At 37.0% G+C, this 16,503-nt stretch overlaps 1 protein-coding gene and 1 long non-coding RNA gene across 2 annotated transcripts in view; one reads left to right on the top strand and one right to left on the bottom strand.

Annotated features, from left to right (window-relative positions):
• Positions 1–5,105: 5,105 nt before the first annotated feature.
• The window catches only part of kcnc2 (potassium voltage-gated channel, Shaw-related subfamily, member 2), a 110,854-nt gene continuing 99,456 nt past the window's right edge, over positions 5,106–16,503 (bottom strand). Inside the window, exon 4 of the mRNA XM_061960667.2 lies at positions 5,106–13,329. Coding sequence (XP_061816651.1) covers positions 13,253–13,329 — 77 coding nt within the window. The 3' untranslated portion in view covers positions 5,106–13,252. The remainder of the gene's footprint in view (positions 13,330–16,503) is intronic.
• The window catches only part of LOC133606579 (uncharacterized), a 42,044-nt gene continuing 40,684 nt past the window's right edge, over positions 15,144–16,503 (top strand). Inside the window, exon 1 of the long non-coding RNA XR_009815276.2 lies at positions 15,144–15,231. This is a non-coding gene — a long non-coding RNA (uncharacterized lncRNA). The remainder of the gene's footprint in view (positions 15,232–16,503) is intronic.

Raw genomic sequence — 16,503 nt, 5'->3', positions numbered from 1 at the left:
TTAGAATAAAGTTGAACAAAATGTGTAAAAAGTGAAGCGCTGTGTATACTTTCCGGGTGCACTGTACCACAGAAGGGTCTGGATTGTAAAGTCTGCGATAATCAAGGGAACACTATCATGAATTACTATTTAAACTTGTCGTTGTTACTTAGAAAGCACACAGCCCAGGGTAAGGCTACACATCTCGAAGTCACACCAATACGACCCCATAAATACTTTCACGTACATGGCCAAGGCCTATACAGTACATAGAGCGTCAACGTTTTTACGCCAGTTCCATTAGTATTCAGCCATCAGTCTACTTTGTCAGCCACCTCTTTTGTTGATTGTGTAATTAATTTGAACTAACGTCTTTGTTGGATTGACCCAAGCTTAAATTGGCACAGTTCCCCAATATTGTAGTCTGTGCAATCATTGTCTTCTGTGTCCATATCACCTATCAATGTATACATATGCTGTTGTAGTCTAAAAACTAAAGAAATGCTACATGTGATGATCACCTGCTCAAACAAAAATAAAGACACAAAATGTAATTTCTTTATGTCAATTTAAGCTGAATTTAGTCCATGGTGCCTGATGCAACAGCATGTGCAGGCTTACCTTACGCAAGACAGGCTCATTAAAGCGCTGCTGGGTGAAGCCAGTCTATGATCTCTCGCCACACGATGACACAGCGGCAGTTGAGCTGGATTAGGGGCTTCTGATGATCGACTAGAGCGGATGAAGTAAATATGAAATCATCTTTTTTCTTCTATCGACCACGTCTGCGCCGCTTATCATCACCGTGGCTCAAAGGCTTATTTGGCATGCTATGCGCATTTCTAGTTCACCGTGCTTCCTGAAAGTTTGCATTCTCAACCCATGAAAGCATGGACATCATCCCAAGTTATCCCAACTAACCAGTTTTAATATCAATTCGACTTGTGAAAAGTGAACCGTTAGTTTGTGCTAACCAAAATCTTAAATTGCCTTTCTGGAGTCGTATCATGCTTTTATTCTTTTAAAACAATATAGTATCCACTCTGTTGTTTATGGTGATAATATGGTACTGTGATATAATACTGAAGACTACTTCTCTCTCGCTGCAGCTCAATAGAGGCTAAAAAGATAAAAATAATGGAGGCGTACAGATAAGTATCCCACATACTTACAGGAGTGAAGTGTTGTGATGAGGCCGTTGAAGCGCTCGCAGTTTCCTGTGTGCACGAGGACTCACATCCTGCTTCACTGTACAGCATCTTTGCAGGACATGGCTCATCATCCGCCATCATCGCCGGTTTTGTTTTGGGTCCTGGCACGTAGCTTGTAGCACTAAACAATGCCCCGGTGATCGTCCGTGAGGGGTCCCATGTCATTGTGAGTAATCTGGAGTGTTCCCGCAGCTTTTCGAGTATGTGTGGAAACTAAGCCTGTGAAGGGGATCCTCCACTCGACCACATTACATGGCCCTTAACACGATTGAAATGTCACGCGCATCTTAGTTGCAGTGCACAACGGCTCATCATCACTCTTGTGTTTTACTCCAGATTGATGTGCTTCTATATTTAGAAAGAGCTTTTGATCATATCACTTACAGTAACTCCTCATGTTGTCCTTTATACTGTTAGTCATGGCGCTGGTGGTATTGAACTGTGCTGATTTCAACCTTTTACTAAGTAATCACTGTCTTATGTTCATATACAGCACGCTTATCCAGCTAAATTGTTTTGAGGGCCACATTTTCAGAAACCTAAGGACCGGGGGGCCAGACTTCTCCCTTCGATAATAGTTTTATTTTTATATATTTTGGAAAAAACAGCTTCCTCCTCAGTCAACATTCGATTTTGGTGTATTTATTTTGTCAGAGCTGTTTTTAAGGACCTTCTGCCAATCAAAGATCATCTCTTTGACATCTCGATGAATCAGCTGCAAAAATACGATTCTGATGGCATCTCAAGTAAACAAGCAATAGCAACACCTTAGTTACATAAATCACATTACAAAAAAAAATTGTAACAAAAAAGACGAAGACTTAAAAGGGTGCCTTGAGGAACACCTCAGTTATGTAAATCAGTGGTCCCCAACCATTTTTGCACCACGGACCGGTTTAATGTAGGCATTATTTTCAGGGACCGGCTTTCCACTTGTGCCAGATAAATACATTAAAAATAAATGCATGAAAAATACAACTCACTATAACGCTGAATTAGTGGGAGCCCTGGACTTGTTTCTCTTCAATGAAATGCAGATGGATATCAGCCTTTGGCTACAATCTGTCACATTTATATTTTATATGTTCATTGATGTGCATTGTATCATGTCACAAAGTTATAACAAATATAACAAATGGAAACTTCCTATCAGGATTTTTATTGTACATTGATAAACAAGCTTATTGGTGTGTCTAGTGGGACAGGCGAAAGTTAAGTTGGAGAAAATGCAGTCATTTATAAATTATTTAATGTTTCCCTGCGGCCCGGTAGCAAATGCGTCACGGGTTGGGGACCACTGATGTAAATCACATGTTTGGACCCCAGTGTTCTATGTTTGCTAGCAAGGTTAAAATGTCACTGCAATGTTTGTTTATTTATACAACAGGCACACTTTAGTGTTTTTAGGAATTTGCTGCAAAAATGTTTGTCTCCCAAGATTTGAACTGAACTCAGGAGGCATTGCCCAGCCGTATTTGGACCCTGGGCTGCCAGTTGACTAGCATTGATATGATGAGTTGTTGTTACAGTGGAACCTGCTTATGTCAACAACACGTCCATGTTTAGTCCTGAGCCATCTTCACAAGTTCAAAAATCTTCTGTCATCGGCCATTCTCCTTATGTACAGTATGTGGTGGCCAAAGTCACAAGAGAACTCACATTTTGTGTCGACAAAAGCGGTCAACTTATGTGGGTACTTTGATGAATTGGTCCACGTAGACGGGTTGTTGACATAAACGGGTGCCACTATTAAAAGACGGGATTTGAAACTATAGTCATGAGTATTTTCATTTTTTTGATCCACACATCCAACTTTTGATCCTTTGTGTTTGGTTGGTTTGAAGAAAAAGGCAATACGCATCCCCCTCCTCCCCAGGCACTGTAGTGTAGAATGCAGAGGTTCCTTCTTGAATAGAGGCACTCCCCAGCTCAGACTGTTTACATCTCCTTGGCACGTCTGTGGCTGTTTCCATGGCAACCGGAGTAAAGATAGTAAGATAGTTGCTGTGCTTCAAGAAATAAGGTGGCACTAACTGTGCTGAACACCAGACGTGAGCTGAAAAGTGAATAGGTGAAAAAGGAGAGGGTGTCCCTGCTCTCCATTTCCCCAGGATATCTCCCAAAGTGTTATCTTCTATATTGTATCTTGAGAAAATAAAATGTGAGCAGCTACAATTGCGTCACCTTTTACTAATGTAATGTATGGATTTGCATCAAACATTGGTAATATGGAATACTAATATGTACAACGACAATATATATTTAACTTCTCAGTATATTGGATTGAATTTGAACCCTTGTTAATCCTTTTCATTTGCCTCCTTAGCTACAGCGACAGTTCACTCAGGACTGCTCTTTCATATACATACATTCATACATACATATATGTACACATACATATACATATATACATATACACATACATATATATATATAAATACATATATAAACATACATATACACACACATATATATATATATATATATATATATATATATATTTATATGCATATGTGTATATTTATATGTAAATACCTATATGTGTTCATACGTATACATGTGTATATATGTGTATGTACATTATATATATATATATATATATATATATATATGCATATATATATATATATATATATATATATATATATATATATATATATATATATATATATATATATAAATGTGTGTATATATGTATATATGGGCAGCACGGTGGAACAGGGGGTAGTGCATGTGCCTCAAAATACGAAGGTCCTGAGTAGTCCTTAATTCAATCCCGGGCTCGGGATCTTTCTGTGTGGAGTTAGCATGTTCTCCCCGTGACTGCATGGGTTCCCACCTCTAAAGACATGCACCTGGGGATAGGTAGATTGGCAACACTAAATTGGCCCTAGTGTGTGAATTTGAGTGTGAATATATATATATATGTATATATACATACACACACATATGTTTATATATAACCCCCCATTGCTCGTTGGTGTAGCAAATGTCACAGTGAACCCCGTAAGACGAGCCCGGTCTTATTTGCTAGCATTAACTTATAGCTATAAATCGACATAAAGTTGTTTTTCTAACCATCGTAATGAAGAAAGTTAGTGTGAAGGACAGTGCATAAAAGAAGTAGATCATAATAATTGAATTAAAGAAATAAATCATCAAAAACATGACACAAGCATAACAAGCATATGTCAGCACCATACCAAAGCAAAAGGAATGTTGCTAAATCAATATCTAAACGACGGACATTTATACATGAAAATATGGAAAAGCTGCTGATGGTGTGTTTGACGAAGAAGCAGCTCAAAGGAGATACCGTTGAAGTCCACTCTCCAAGGTAAATATTGTACATTATTATTACATTACTTCATACATCTACTGTATTTGGTTGTATTAAATTGTATGGTATCACGTTATGCAATATTTCTTATCTAAAAGTTTGTTTTTGTAAGGGTTTGTTACTTGGTAAAATTGTGATGTTTTGATTTGTTTCAATTTTGCGTCGCAATACAAATTTTTCGATTAAAATCCAACTCGTATCCCGGGGTACAACTGAATGTGTATATAAAATGTATATGTAATATTTTTATGGACCTCATGACCCTTACATTTCATAACACCTTTAATATCATTTAGGTTTGTTCTTTAGTTTCACACGAAAACCAAATGCCATATCCCTAACTTTTTGTGAGTAGTGTTAGTGTATTGCAGTAAAGCAGAAAAGTATTCATTAAAAGATAGTTTATGTGAGTCTTTCACATAGTATTTACCGTCATACACATTTTCTGGAACATGATATGCAGTGTCATCTTTTTTTTTTTTTTTTTAATCATCTGACATAATGGTTCTTTTTTCAGCATGCATGTACTTCAGAAATTAAAATTTTTTCCCCCTCATGACAAAAACAAACAAAAAAGCTTGTGACGCTTTTAAAAACACGGTGGAGGAGCACAGCGTTGGATTACCATGACTTTCACGGGTAAGACACAAAAATACATGTTCTGGATTCAAGAAAATAAACAACTTTTTTTCTGGAGTTACAACATTCTAAAAATACACAACAACAGTACTCGTTTGTCCATTTGAAGAGGAAAGCAGCACGTGTACTACACAAGGAGGATTGTGGGTAGAAACACGTCAACAATGCCACCTGACAGTCCTCTCTATCGGCTTGTACAGCAACACTTTTCTCTGCTGAAATCACAGTGTGGATCGGCAATACTTCATTCCCAGTAACGTTTAATCCGACTTTTCTCATATTACCAATTTCTCAATACCCTACTCACACTAATACGCCTTTAGAGTGCGTAAGTACGTTCACAGTGAGTCGTACGGCAAAACGCAGTGCATTGTCAGTACACTCCAAACGGTCAAAATGGTGAGTATCCAGTGCTGAGCTGGAATACTTTAGTTAGTACTCTTCAATAAGTATACTGTGTACACTGTGTACTTAGTTCCTGAGAGCACATCTAGTGCTGTTCCAAATCCATTACTGGCGTTGCGCATTTACTGAAAAATAATGATTGCAATATTTACCCGCTTCCTCCTTCTCTTCTTAAATGGTGAATTGCAATCACCCGATTTAGTCCCTTTCCTTCCGCTACGGGGGTGCTAATTGATCTGCTCCATTACTGCATACTTACCAATGTGGCCTTTTTGAGTGCAACATCCGGGTACTTACAGTGCACTGCATTTGGCTGGACCAGTGCACTCAAAATACTATTCTATGAGACAGACTATCAAATCAAAAGCAGAATCTGAAGCGAGAGGTATATGTATGCAAAGAAAAGTGCAGTTGGCCCTCGCCACATTGCGCTTCAAATATTGCGGCTTCATCAAAAGGCAGATTTTTTAAAAGCGTTTTTTACAACATATTTGCCTTAAATTAAGCATTTCCAAGCATAAAACATGGCTAAATTCACTAAAAATATCCATACTACTATGGTATTGGCGAGGGATGTCCGATAATGACTTTTTGCCGATATCCGATATTCCGATATTGTCCAACTCTTTAATTACCGATACCGATATCAACCGATATTTACAGTCGTGAAATTAACACATTATTATGCCTAATTTGGACAACCAGGTATGGTGAAGATAAGGTACTTTTAAAAAAAACGGATAAAATAAAATAAGATAAATAAATTAAAAACATTTTCTTGAATAAAAAAGAAAGTAAAACAATACAAAAACAGTTACATAGAAACTAGTAATTAATGAAAATTTGTAAAATTAACTGTTAAAGGTTAGTACTATTAGTGGACCAGCAGCACGCACAATCATGTGTGCTTACGGACTGTATCCCTTGCAGACTGTATTGATATACATTGATATATAATCTAGGAACCAGAATATTAATAACAGAAAGAAACAACCCTTTTGTATGAATGAGTGTGAATGAGTGTAAATGGGGGAGGGAGGTTTTTTGGGTTGGTGCACTAATTGTAAGTGTATCTTGTGTTTTTTTATGTTGATTTAATTAAAAAATCAACAACAACAACAAAAACCAACAAAAAAAAAACAACCGATACCGATAATAAAAAAACCGATACCGATAATTTCCGATATTACATTTTAACGCATTTATAATGCCGATATTATCGGACATCTCGAGTATTGGCCACTAGATGAGACCAAACCAATCAGATCACACTGTTTAGTATTGTAGCCACTGATTGGCCCAGCCTCAGGCAGTATTATTATATTGGATTAAAAGAGTGTAAAGGTGACTAAAGGGTGTTATTTCATGTTCAGAGGACTCTCATAATGTTGAAAAATGTATTTAGAACGTGGTAAATAAGTTTTTATACTCGGGCTATGAAAATATTAGATTATAATTATTAGTTTCCACTTCGCAGAAATTCATTTATTATGTCCGGAACCAATTAACAGCGATAAACGAGGGATTATTGTAATACAAAACGAAATTTGACACAAGCGAAAAGTGGTGGCAAAAAGATGGCAGACAATTCATTGGGTGATCCGAAAGCTTTGTCGAGTGGTTGCGATTCACCATGAAAAGGGAGAGAAAATGAAAAAGAAGAAGCGGGTAAGTATTGACATTGTCCATTCCTGGTAAGTACGCAGCGACATTTAGTGATATGAGGCTACACCCTCCAAATTCACACACTCTGGATCGATTTGAGACAGCACTATGGAGGCGAGATGGAACTTGTTGAGGGTGGTAAGCATCCAGGATTGTGTTTGAAATCGCACACCTGTGTACTTACTTAAATATACTTAGTTTTTTTCAGTGCCTAAGTGCGTTCATGTTGTGGAGTACAGCGATATGCAGTGTTCTGTCTGTACTGGGTGTTGCACTGAAAACGGTGATGGACACTCATTGTTGATAGTCGCTACACGATCGGTCCACACATGCGCAAGGACTACGTCACTTCCTTCACTTGCAATTTCTACGAGGCAGCTTCTGCATCCAGTGATGTGCGATTCGATGCAGAAATATCGATACCACCGATACCAGATCTTTATGCTTTAATATCGATCCTCCAATCAATATATCGATACTTTTGGTACTTAAGTTCAGGGGTGTCCAAACCTTTTCCACCAAGGGCTACAAATTGAAAAGTCAAAGTATGCAGGGGTCGTATTGATATTTTTTCATTTAGAAAAATGGTAAAATAAGATTGTGTCAGTTATGTATTACTGTATGAGTGACTGAGTATATCATTATTAATTACTGGTTAGAACATTTCAACTTTTTCTCATTAAATACCATATCTTTGCTCTTTTCTCTTACATTTTCACTCTTGTTTTTTCCCATGTAAGAATAAAATAGGAATAATAATTGTCATACGATTGTGTAACTGCATAACCGAGTGTGTCAAAAATTCTGCCTGTACAAAAATATTAATGTTCAGTCACACATTTAACAGGGTTTATTATAGTTGTTGTAATTTTTCTAATTATTCCATTAGTTAGTATCATATTATTTTTAATTAACTGGCCAAACTGTGTTTATATTTTAAGCATACTTTATTTTTTTATTTTGAATGCTTCTAATATTTCAGATTAGGAGTGTCTAAACTTTTTCTACCAAGAGTCGCCAATTTAATATTTGTTTTATTTAAAAAAAAAAGCTAAAACAGATATGATACATATTTAAAGACAAAACTTTGTTATACGTGACTAAGTATATTATTATTAATTATGAGTTTAAAAAATTTAATGTTTTCTCCTTGCATTCCAATGTTTGCTTTTTTTCTTACATTTATTACTGTTGTTTTTTTTTTCCAGATAGAAATATTATTTTAGAATACTTCGAAAATTTTAGCAAAGGGTATATTTGCACAAAGTATCGGATCAGTATCGCCGATACCAGCCTGAATTTTACTTGGTATCGGATCGAAAAGAAAATCATTGATATTTATGCACATCACTATCTGCAACGTCACATGCTGTGATATCGGAATGTTTCATACATTTTTTGCATTAAAAAAATCCCACATATTAGGAAAGAAGAACAATAGTATAGAAATGAACGAGGGCTGGATAAAAGAAAAGAAAAAAGGAAGTACTATTGCCACAATGAAGGACGCAAGTATAGACACAACCTATGATGATTTTGATCTACATTTAAAACACTTATTTTTGGTCCAGGTAATACGTATTGGATATGCTCTGGTGTACATTTTGCTCCACAGTCGCTTTTAATACCTTTTTTTTAGCGTGTCTGCAAGGCGTCCCAGATTGCAAATGAAACCACGCCCCACCCTCTCCAAAAGTATCATACTTTATCTTTTGGAAATGTACCCTTTAAATATATATCTTAAAGTTGTTGATTCTTTTCCAGACATGGTCGGGAATAAACTTCATAACGTTATACATAGGTTCACCCACTCACTACATTAGCTACACCTGCACATGCTCTAATCGATTCAGACTCTACATTAAAAAAAGCTGCTCTTGCTGCATTTATGTCATTGCATGCTTATATGAAAATAATACTTTATTATTTTTTTTGTTTTCTCACAGCCTGAGACTCTGGCTGAGCGCTTAACTTAATGTCCAAATAAGTACGTCCACCTCACTGTGACATCACAACGTTGCCAGACTGCAAAACCCTGCAAACAGAGGCAGGGGCGCCGCTAGGGATTTTGGGCCCCATAAAAAGAATATTTACAGGGCCCCCAACACAGTGTCATTATTTTTTCTGTATTATAATTTTATCATCATTAGGGGCCTCTCTGGGCCTCCCTCCATCATGGGCCCCTAGAATCCGTCTCCTTTACCCCCCCTTTTCGGCGCCCCTGAACAGAGGCATCCAAAACTGCCTGCAGGCTTGCGCCATATTCCATGAACTTTATGGTTTGACACTCATGCATTGTTTACATGAGTATCCAACATTGTAACATCATTTAATAGTCAGAAAAGATGATATTCTTAATAGCTAAATTAAAATTCACTCATATATCGACAGTACAGGCAAAAATTTTGGACACACCTTCTCATTTCAATGCGTTTTCTTTATTTTCATGACTATTTACATTGTAGATTGTCACTGAAGGCATCAAAACTATGACACATGTGAAGTGAAAACGCTTTCAGATGACTACCTCTAGAAGCTCATCGAGAGAATGCCAAGAGTGTGCAAAACCGTAATCAGAGCAAAGGGTGGCTATTTTGAAGAAACCAGAATATAAAACATGTTTTCAGCTATTTCACCTTTTTTGTTAAGTACATAACTCCACATGTGTTCATTCATAGTTTTGATGCCTTCAGTGACAATCTACAATGTAAATAGTCACGAAAATATAGAAAACCAGTGCGTCTGCCTCACAATACGAAGGTCCTGAGTAGTCTTGGGTTCAATCCCGGGCTCGGGATTTTTATGTGTGGAGTTTGCATGTTCTCCCCGTGACTGCGTGGGTGCCCTCCGGGTACTCCGGCTTCCTCCCACCTTCATAGACATGCACCTGGGGATAAGTTGATTGGCAACACTAAATTGGCCCTAGTGTGTGAATGTGAGTGTGAATGTTGTCTGTCTATCTGTGTTGGCCCTGCGATGAGGTGGCGACTTGTCCAGGGTGTACTCCGCCTTCCGCCCGATTGTAGCTGAGATAGGCTCCAGCGCCCCCCGCAACCCCAAAGGGAATAAGCAGTAGAAAATGGATGGATGGATGGATAACTCCACATGTGTTCATTCATAGTTTTGATGCCTTCAGTGACAATCTACAATGTAAAGAGTCACGAAAATATAGAAAACCCATTGAATGAGAAGGTGTGTCCAAACTTTTGGCCTGTTCTGTATATTTGCAGGCTAACACAAAAAGTATACTTTGTGATTGGCAGTATTGTGAAGTGAATTATATTTATATAGCGCTTTTTCTCTATTGACTCAAAGCGCTTTTACATAGTGAAACCCAATATCTAAGTTATATTTGAACCAGTGTGGGTGGCACTGAGAGCAGGTGGGTAACGGCAGTGACTAGGATGGCGGAACCTGGAACCCTCAAGTTGCTGGCACGGCCACTCTACCAACCGAGCTATACCATCCCGTATTGTGAATTGATGTATTCCATGTAAATAACGTGGTAAAAGAGATTGATTACTTTGTCTAATTTAGTTGATGGGCTTCTGGTTGTGCCAGTCAGTTGACAGTATTCTCGATATAATAGTACATAATGTTTGTTTTGTATGTAATGCTTATCACATTACATTGTTAATGAAATAAAGATTATTAGAAAAATAACAGCCTGTTAACAGTGACAGCATGCATGAACATAACAGGCGTATGACTGCCGTAAAACAAGTCGACAGGAAGTGACGTGGTTTTTGCACGTGCGTCCTCCAGTACCGATCGCTCCACCCTCAATTGTAGCATAAGGAAGGGCAGGGACTTACTTAAAATAATGGCGGCCGAAGAGTAACCTTTAATGGTGGAAAGCCATAAACAGAAGGTGGTATATATTGCGATTGTCATTTCTGGTAAATGTGCAACAGCACTGTCAAAATCTGTGCGCTCTCATGAACAAAGTAAACAGGTGATCTCCAACTGTACTCTGTTCCACATTCATGTTCACACATTTTTTTTTGTACTTTAAATTGTAAATATTTCTTCATGGTAATTTAAATAGAAAGTGGTTTGATGGCCCTAGCTGCAGGCAGAAAAGACTGTTGTGTAACAAAATGTTTTTTAAGTACTGCACAGTATACACATGTCCCCTCGTTCATCGCTGTTAAATGGTTCCAGACATGACGGCGATAAACACTTTTCTGTAAGTAGGAATCAACTGTAAATGAAATAGTTTTATATAACAAAAAGTGTTTACAACCTTCTAAGTACATTTTTCAACATTATAAGAACTCTTTAGACGTTAAATAACATCCTTTAGTCACTTTTACACTCTTTGAATACAATACAGTAATGCTAGCTGAGGCTCAGCCAATCAGTGGCCAATAAACTAAACAAAGTGCTGGTCTCCTCTAGTGGACAATACTACTGTAGTCTTGATATTTTTAGTTTATTTGGCCAAAATAGGGAAATATGCTTTTAGAAGATAAATACATTGCTTTTTGAAAATCTGCGATGTGGTGAAGTCACACTACATCAAGCAGTATGTGGCGAGGTACAACTACTGTATGCATATCGTTTTTTTAGGATGCAAAACTGAATGTCAATAACAGGGACAGGCCAAAAAAATGTGCATTTTAGGTCTGTTTATGGTGCCTCCATTATTCGCGGTTTTCTTGTCCTTGGATTGTTACCCTGGCTAACAGAAGGTATCAACTGTACACAGCATACTTACTTACAGAAGTATTCCATTGGACAATCTACTGTGCATCCGCAAAGTATTCACAGCGTTTTATTTTTTCCACCTTTTGTTATGTTACAGCCTTGTTCCAAAATGGAATACATTCATTTTTATCCACAACATTTTACAGAAAAAATACCCCATAATGACAATGTGAAAAGTTTTTTTTTTTCTCGAATGTATTAAAAAAAAAATTTAATTAAAAAAAATCACATGTACATAAGTATTCACAGCCTTTGCACAATACTTTGTTGATACACTTTTGGCATCAATTACAGCCTCAAGTCTATTTGAATACAATGTCACAAGCTTGGCACACCTATCTTTGGGCAGTTTCACCCATCCCTCTTTGCCCATTCTTCTTTGCAGCACCCCTCAGCTCCATCAGGTTGGATGAGAAGCGTTGGTTTTCATTCAGGATGTCTTTTCACATTGTCGTCATGTCAAATTAATTGATTCCATTTTGGAATAGGCCTTAACATAACAAAATGTGGAAAAAGTGAAGCGCTGTGAATACTCTCCAGATGCACTGTATGTATTTTTACACTCCCTTGTACAAACAGGATAGTTTGGGTGTGTGGTATTGCTACTGTGCAGTCATTCTAGAAATCCCACTTTACGAACTTCTGCTACACATGCGCACAAAGGGGGACATTTGTGGAAGAATCTGTTTTTTTTGTTGGTTTTTTTAGCCACCACTGCATCAAGAAGAGTAGTCATTTGGTTCATATGAAGATTTGCAGCAGTAATGCAGGGTATTTGCATGTTCAATTCCCAGTGGGAGATTTCTACAATGGCAGTTGCATCGAAGAGAGGGAGGGAGGCGCGAGGGGCGGACCCTAGCAGTGAGTCCACCTACTTGACCTTTCAAAATATCACCTTTCCTTGCCCTGGACTATTAGGATACAAACATACATTATTAACACACAGCAGAGCATTTGAACCTTAACAAAAGCAGAGATGTCACACTCAATTTAGCACAGTTGTCTCTCTATACTGTACACACGGGATGCAGGGTTTCATATATGAATACACTCGAAGTGCCTCAACTAGTACACTTATTGCAAAAAGGGGGGACACCACAGTAAGATAAGTGATTGAGTGTCACGGTGCAACCCGACAGCCTTGTTGACCAAATGTGCTGTTTTTGGTGACCTATTTACAGGAGCGAGAGCTACACAGAAGTCCTCTTTGTTTCATTCTCCTGCCTTGCTCAGGATTAAATGCTTATCATAGTCCTCCCCTCGGTGGTGAAAGTCGTCCTCTTGCGTGCCGAGCAGCAGTTCGTTAGTGGTTTTTGCGTAGATTCCGTCCTTTATTGTCCTGTAGGAGTGGCTGGAAGGCCTCCAAATGGGGTCTTCCCACTGCAATATGTCCTCATATTGTTATACAGTCTTATCCCGCTGGTCATACAAACAAGAAATGAAATGGCTAAATAAATTGTCACATCCTGTCTTCATCAAGCATAATTTTTGGAATGCCTTGCCGTTCACTCAATGGCTTTTTTTTTTAGATGCACACATGTTTATTGTAGTGTTTTAGATGGAAGTGATTCAATAATTTAGTCAACAGACAAGGAGAAATGTTTTTAAGAGCTTTTTTTAAACAGTTGTTTTTTTGTGAGTGCAAAGTGCATCTGTGAGCTAGTTGCTTAGCAACCATTTACTTCTGGTTTAGAGATAATGTAGGAATGATTACTGGGTGTTTTTTTATGCAGTCATGTACCTGTTGCTTACCATGACATTGCCTCAATAATACAATAAATAAAAACAAAACAAAAAAAATTGAAATTCAGTATTACACACATTATTATTATTATTGTCACAGCTTTTTTACCTTGACGGACATATAAATACATTACATTATAAAAAGTAAAAATATGTATTTTTTTAAACAGGAATAAATTCCTTTTATTTTTTATTTATGAGAGATAATTTGTAACATCACAAATACGTGTTTTATCGTTAAGTTGCACATTGTTTCACAAAGTTTTTCTGTTTAAGGTTTTTTTTTTATAAAGAACTTTAGGGGCCACTTAAAAGAACAAAAAAGTAAACTTGAGAAAAGTCGTAATGTGATGAGAATAACGCTGTAAAATGACCAGTAGAGCAGAATGTTACGTTAAAAAGGTGTTCTAGGTTGAAAATGCCGTTAAAGCTATGAGAACAAAAAAACAAACACTATATGAATCAAGTGTTGGGAAAAATATATATAAGAAAGGTCATACATTTATTAAAAAAGTTGTCATAAAACAGGGAAAATTTTATATTATCGTGGGGAAAAGTTTTAAGTTACGGCAAGGTTTAAAAAAAACTATTATGATAAAAATTTTAAAATTACCAAGAATTAAAAGAATATTATTTGAAAAAAGTATGAGAAAGCAGTTAATATTGCACTTACAAAAAAGTTGGGGAACTCTGCAAATAAAATGTCTATGTAAAATTATAAGAAAAGTCATAAAATTACAAGAAAACTTTCACAAACAATTATTATTTTTCAGATTTTTTTAAGAACATTAGGAGCCAAAATTAAGTACAATTTGAGAAAAGTTGCAATGTAATGTGAATAATAAAGTGACCAGCAGAGCAGAATATTGCGTAAAAAAATCTTACTAGTATAATATAAACCGTAATATAAGAAAAGTCATCAACATACAAGGTGTCTTTATATAGGACAAATATCATAATACTATGGGAAAACATTTTAAACTTACGACAGTGTTTATTAAGTATAATGGAAATTGTAAAATTACCAGTACAGCCAAAATATTATGTAAAACAAAATTATGTAAGGAAAATGTCAAAACAATACCAGAAAAACAAGATCTGAATTAGTGGAGCCGAGTTATAAACGTTTCGTATTTTGTGGCAAACCATCAAAGCAAAGTTTTAGCGCCATGCCACGCCCATATCAGAATTTGTTCGCAATTTATCACCATTGTTATGTGTAGTACCTGTCATTTTAACCGCGACTCATTTGGCCAAAGTTCCGAGAAGGAGTTCATTAAAGTACGACCCCTTTTTTTAGCCGACAAATGGCCCAAAACCATCAGAGAAAACGTTTGGCGCCATGCCACGGCCACATATTATGGGGTGAGAAAACATTTTCACAATGTATCTTTGCCTATATGTGTAATATCTGTAGTTTTAACCACAGCTCTTTTGGTCAAATTCCCTAGGAGGAGTTCCTTAAAGTGCGACCCCTTTTTTTCCCGCTGAAAAATGTAAGACGAAAACCAAGATGGCCGACTTCCTGTTCATTTTCAGGTATGGATTCCTAAGACTTTTATGTGCGTCCCGTCATGAAAGACGTCTCCTGTGATTTCCGTGTCGCAACGTGAAACTGGTAGAAGGGGCTATTTTATTTTTATTTGAAAGGGGGCACTAGAGAACCAATTTAGGAATTTAAATTTCGGGACCCCCAAAATATAAAATATTTCGCCATGCTTGACACGCCTACAAAATATGGGGACTTTTCATGCATTTTAAGGGCCTCAACAAGGCGTCCAAACGTGTAGAAGAAAAAACACTGCAATTTCAATAGGGCCCTTGCAGAGCTCTGCATTGCACCTGCGGAGCTTGCTCCGCTGCTCGGGCCCTAAAAATCGAACTATGATTGGAAAACAATGCAAATTCTGGACAGTACTCAGAAAATACATATTTTGATAAAAGTTGTAAAGTTAAATATACCAGCTTTATAATGCAAGAAACAGTCATAGTTGTATTAATGCTACAGAAAAGTCAGACTACTGTGTGAATAAAGACATTGAATTCAAAGAATGTTTTAAGCAAAAAAAATCTTAGTATTACGAGAAATTAGTCTGATTAGTTTTTTTCATTGTTTGTAAAACTTACCCTAAAATAGCAACTACTAAGGAACTTGTTTATGTGTGTCTCTCTTCTCATAGATAATTGAATGACCTCCATCTTTTTTTTTTATTGCTCACAACCAAAACCAACAAACTTTAGTTAGAAAGCTGAGTGATTTCTTCGCTAATAAAACGGTTACCTTTCTGTGCAGTTATCTAAGAGAAACATACGTATAGCTTTGCTGGTCCAAGTGAAGCACCCAGCTATTAGCGTCATGTGATATACTGTATGTATACACATGTACAGCCATGGTCCAATGAAATACTCCCTCTTCCAAGATTTTGTGCATCAGGACATAAAAACGGAAACTATTGGGTTGTACCTTTCCACATGTTTTCCTACAAATCGTTTATAATGACATGGTGTAATTTAAATAAAATAGATCTAATACAACCCATAAGAACCCACTTTAAACGTCCTAAAATGGACCATTTACATTAACGTTGTGCTTGAGTGGAACTCGTTCAGTCCCATTGAGAAGCACAGGGAATATTTTGGAGTGGTTGTCATGTGACAGTCATGTGACCGTCATGTGACAGTCATGTGACTATCCCAGGACTTCCCCAAAATGGTAGCATGTCAGGTAAGCTAGCTCATTTCCAAAAGCTCTTTTTTGCCATTAAAGGTAATTTTATAGCCATTTAACGATTCTAATTAAACCTTTTTTAT

This window comes from Nerophis lumbriciformis, linkage group LG05 (genome assembly GCF_033978685.3).
Source record: "Nerophis lumbriciformis linkage group LG05, RoL_Nlum_v2.1, whole genome shotgun sequence".
NCBI lineage: Eukaryota > Metazoa > Chordata > Actinopteri > Syngnathiformes > Syngnathidae > Nerophis > Nerophis lumbriciformis.
This window is presented reverse-complemented; position numbering and strand designations above follow the sequence as displayed.